At 43.7% G+C, this 5000-nt stretch overlaps 1 protein-coding gene across 1 annotated transcript in view; it reads left to right on the forward strand.

The window, feature by feature from the left end:
• pex5lb (peroxisomal biogenesis factor 5-like b) overlaps positions 1-5000 on the forward strand; it is a gene marked incomplete at both ends in the record, with an annotated part of 35940 nt that overhangs the window by 20620 nt on the left and 10320 nt on the right. The window contains 6 exons of the mRNA XM_080034191.1: positions 1098-1187; positions 1660-1748; positions 2226-2286; positions 3265-3358; positions 3719-3806; positions 4878-4979. Of these exons, the coding sequence (XP_079890317.1) occupies positions 1098-1187; positions 1660-1748; positions 2226-2286; positions 3265-3358; positions 3719-3806; positions 4878-4979 (524 nt within the window). The remainder of the gene's footprint in view (positions 1-1097; positions 1188-1659; positions 1749-2225; positions 2287-3264; positions 3359-3718; positions 3807-4877; positions 4980-5000) is intronic.

Consider the following 5000-nt stretch of genomic DNA (forward strand, 5'->3'; position numbering starts at 1 on the left):
CAGCAGACCCGGGTTAGAATCCAGCCCGGGTCGTTCTCTGCATGTCATTCCCCTCTCTGTCTGTCTGTCTGTCTGTCTGTCTGTCTGTCTGTCTGTCTGTCTGTCTGTCTGTCTGTCTGTCCTCTTCACAGCAGACCCGGGTTAGAATCCAGCCCGGGTCGTTCTCTGCATGTCATTCCCCTCTCTGACATATTTCATCTCTGTCTCTCCAAAACTGTCTAATAAAGGAAAAATATGGCCGAAAATATTCTCTTAAAAAAATTGTGAGACAGCAGGTGAAATTACATCTGCTCCGTTTCAACCCCCTGTCCTCATGCATCCTGATATTTAAAGGTCACTGTGTGTGTGTGTGTGTGTGTGTGTGTGTGTGTGTGTGTGTGTGTGTGTGTGTGTGTGTGTGTGTGTGTGTGTGTGTGTGTGTGTGTGTGTGTGTGTGTGTGTGTGTGTGTGTGTGTGTGTGTGTGTGTGTGTGTGTGTGTGTGTGTGTGTGTGTGTGTGTGTGTGTGTGTGTGTGTGTGTGTGTGTGTGTGTGTGACAGAGAGATTGATATAAAAGACGATCTCACCACTTATTGTTCCTCCGAATAACATGTAATGGAATCTGCTTCATTGATTATATACAGATAGAGACACTGACCTCCAACACAAGGTCTGTGGATGGCCGGACATCACTGCATTAAAGGCACAGACGCATAGACAGACAGACAGACAGACAGACAGACAGACAGACAGACAGACAGACAGACAGACAGACAGACAGACAGACAGACGCATGGTAAAACACTACCGCTTTTGTCCAAAGGGGGGGCGCTAGAATGAACACAAACTGAAAAAATCCTCGGAGCACCTTTTTATTTAATTTTTAAATATAATTTTTTGGCATTTTCAAGCTTTATTAGACAGTACAGAGTTGAAATGGGGAGACAGACAGAGAGAGAGAGAGAGAGAGAGGGGGGGGGATGACCTGCAGTAAAGGTCCACGGGTCGGATTTGAACCCGCGACCACTGCAACGAAGGCCGGAGCCAATATGGTACGCGCTCTATCCACTACACCACCGGAGCGACCGATAACTCGTTCTTTTCATACTTCCTTTGCAGTCCTGTCCACAGCCCTAGACCTGGTAGACCTCAGCGAGCCTGCAGGGGGCAGTGTGAGCAGTGTGGCCAGTTTCAGCAGCAGCTTTAAAGGTGAAGTAAGCGATTTATTTATGTTAATATAAGTGTTAAATCGGTCTTTATTCGTACAGTGATCACTTACATAGTGTGCACGTTTCATAAAGCCGATCTCTCAGTCACTCGCTCTGCATGTAATCGGCAAATAAACTTTTCGGGGATCCCACTACTAATAACCAATCAGAAGAGAGAACGCTACAAACCGGCACCCGTCTCACTGCCGGTGCACGTGCAGAGCGACAAATGGGTGAATGTGTATGCGCCTACAATGGCGGAGCAGGTAAAAATCCTTCCCAATGTCTGTTTTGATGGGTTTTATCATGTTTTACTGCACTTACTTATCTGAGATGATGCTAGATAACTCGCTGCTTGTAGACCGCAGTGCATTAATGTGGTGACGTAGGGACGAGCGAGGGGACCGCTAACTGTAGTCACTGACAGGAAGTCAGCTAAACTGACCATTCCGCTTCCTGAACCTTTAATAAAGAGCACAGAAGAAGAAGTCCCCTCAGACGGAAGGCTAGCTGCCGGAGCCCGCGGCGCAGCACCAAACCGGACCAGACTGAGCTCATACAGGTAATAAGGGCTTAGGGGTGGGAAATTATGGGGTCACGATTTTGTGATAATCTGGATTTTATAATTTTCAGATTTTTGTGATTTTAATTTTATTTAATTTTTTTCTTCGTTTTTTTTCTTCGTTTTTTTTTTTTTTTTTTTTTTGTTTCTTTGTGATTTGCTAAAATGCATATTAAAAAAAAATTGTTGAAATCGATTTTGGCAAATTAAGAATCAAATTTAAAATCGCAGGAGATGGGAATCACGATTTTTAAATGAATTGATTTTGTCTGCCTGTATTGGTTTGATGTTCATGTGATCTCTTCAATGCATTTTCTAATGTCTAATCTCGATCTATTGTATGCCCCTGTAAAGCACTTTGAATGGCCTTGTGTCTGAATTTGATTTTTGGCAAATTATGAATCCATTTAAAATCACAGGAGATTGGGATAATGATCTTTACATAACCCTAACACCCTCTCTCCATCCTTCATACAGGTGGAAGTGGAACACAGACCAGCCAGCCCAAGAACCCCAGAAAGGATTTCACTGGATTCAGGTAGGCAACACTTCACTCTGGAAACCCCTTCTGGGGCGACTGTGGCTCAGGTGGTAGAGCGGGTCGGCCGATGATCAAAGGGTTGGAGGTTCGATCTCCGCCCTGCCACCTGTGTCATGGTTGTTGTGTCCTTGGGCAAGACACTTCACCCACCTTGCCTCGTGTGAATGTCGATAGTTAGCCTGCTGCTATCGGTGTATGAATGTGTGTGTGTGAATGGTAACGTGGGAAAGGAAAACAGGTCTCCCTTGTAAAAGAGTCTTCGGTCTCAATGGGATTTACCTGTAGAAATAAAGGTAAAAAAAAAATGTCGGATTGCCCTATTTTTCCCAACTGCCAAACTTTGCGGGCGTGTACTGTATATACTTGCAGTGCAAATTCCTTGGTGGACACTTTGCTAAAATGGGGCTGATTGCGGGCACTATTTTGCGGCAAATAATGGAGCTAGTCAGTTGTTTCAGTTGTTTGTGTATGTTCTCTCTTAAAGTTGGGGTAAGTGATTTCTGATTGGTCAAAATTAACACGAGTGGTACACGTTGACCAATCAGAGCGAGGCTCCGATTCTTAAAAAAAAAAAAAAAAAAAAAATCTGATTCTCTGTTCTTATTGGCTGTTGGGACTGTCAACTGTTCCAATCTCTATCCCAACTGCTATTTTCCCCCCAAATTCTCCACCCCAGCTTTTAAGAAACATATATGAAAACAACCAGCGATGAGACGGATATATAAGCAAGAGGCGAGATCAAGGAGCCATGTTAGGATGAAATAAATAAGTTAAAGTATGTCCCAACTTAGTGTATGCCTACTACTGCATCCTAACTAGATTATTTTTATGGTCAGATGTAGTATGTAGAATAGAGAAAAGAAAGAGTATGAGATTTGTAACGCAGGGTCTATCTGGCAGCTACACACACACACACACACACACACACACACACACATTTTAAGTGTTGTCTTAACCTCTGTGTTGTGTTGGCAGTGAGTCTGTCGTCTCCTCTGGACAAATGGGAGGAAGTGAATGTGGATCATGAGAAGAGATGCACCTCACACCACTCCTCCAGTGAACTGCTCTGGTGAACACACACACACACACACACGCATACACACACACACACAGACACACGCACACACACACACACACACACACACACACACACACACACACACACACACACACACACACTGCTCTGGTGAATACACACACACACACTCGCACACGTACACGTACACGTACACAGACATACAGACAGACAGACAGACACTCACTTGCTCGCTCGCTGACTCACACACAGACAGACAGACAGACAGACAGACAGACAGACAGACAGACAGACAGACAGACAGACAGACAGACAGACAGACAGACAGACAGACACACACACACACACACACACACACACACACACAAAATAAACTTGCCTTTGTCCTTCCAGGTCTGCAGAGTTTAAGACGGATCCTCTAAATAAGAATTCCTTCGACATCCACAGCTTTGACGACCTGGATTTCATCTCTTCATCTCAGGTCCGTTAAAATCCCAAACAAGTAAAACATTACTGCCATTGATCTAGATTTAAAGGTGCTCCGAGGAACTTTGAGTTTGTGTTAATTCTAGCGCCCCCCTTTGGACAAAAGCAGTAGTGTTTTTACTACGCCTGCTGTTGTTCCTGGGTGAGCGTACGTACACCCATGACAAAGGCATTAAGAAAAACTATATAAAAATAGCATTCTTTGCACTGATGGTCTCGTTTGCTGTTACATGTCATTTATCGAAAAATGAGACTGTTTCAGAATTATTTAAAAGTTCCTTGTATAGCTACTTTTAGATAATCACCTTCTTGAAATAAGATAATAATATGTATGTTGAAGTTATCTAGATATTGAGCATATAGACAGTGCATGAAATAGGCCACGCCCATTGTGGGGGAAACCGTTGAACAGCGTTCCGTTCACTTTGTATTGAAGGAGACCTCTCTTCTGCAAACAAACTTAATTAAAACTTAATCAAACATCCATTTAACAAACAAACGTTGCTTTCTTTAAAGCCACGACTCTTGTCTGTCCATACGAGCTGTTTTTGTGAAAAATTATTGAGTAATTTTCAATATTGAGGTGTTTTTTCCCGTCCGACTTGGCGAGGATGGCGTATACGTTAGGGTTAGCCTACAGCAGAAGGCTAACATTAGCATACATTAGTTAAGAGTTTTGTCTCGATATTGAAAATTACTCAATAATTTTTCACAAAAACAGCTCGTATAGACAGACAACAGTCGTGGCTTTAAAGAAAGTAACGTGTATTTGTGAAAGGCATGTCGTATTACGTTTTTATTAAGTTTGTTTGCAGAAAACAGGCGTCATTCAATACAAAGTGAATGGAGCGCTGTGTATTGTTTTCCCCCACGATGGGCGTGGCCTCCGATTATGACGCGTTCCGCACTGTCTGTATGTGTTACTAGTATTAGGGAGAGCTTTTATGTCATAGTAAGTGTGTGTGTGTGTGTGTGTGTGTGTGTGTGTGTGTGTGTGTGTGTGTGTGTGTGCGTCTGTGTGTGTGTGTGTGTGTGTGTGTGTGTGTGTGTGTGTGTGTGTTTCCAGGACTGTGGGGCGTCGACCAGACAGCGCAGACGGACTCGTTCTCTTCTCGCCCGGAAAGAATCTATGGAAGACGAGTTTGTCCGAGCGAAAGCAGCTGTGGAGGTAAATCAGAGTGTGTGTGTG

The sequence above is a fragment of the Ammodytes marinus genome, assembly GCF_949987685.1.
Source record: "Ammodytes marinus genome assembly, chromosome: 9".
NCBI lineage: Eukaryota > Metazoa > Chordata > Actinopteri > Uranoscopiformes > Ammodytidae > Ammodytes > Ammodytes marinus.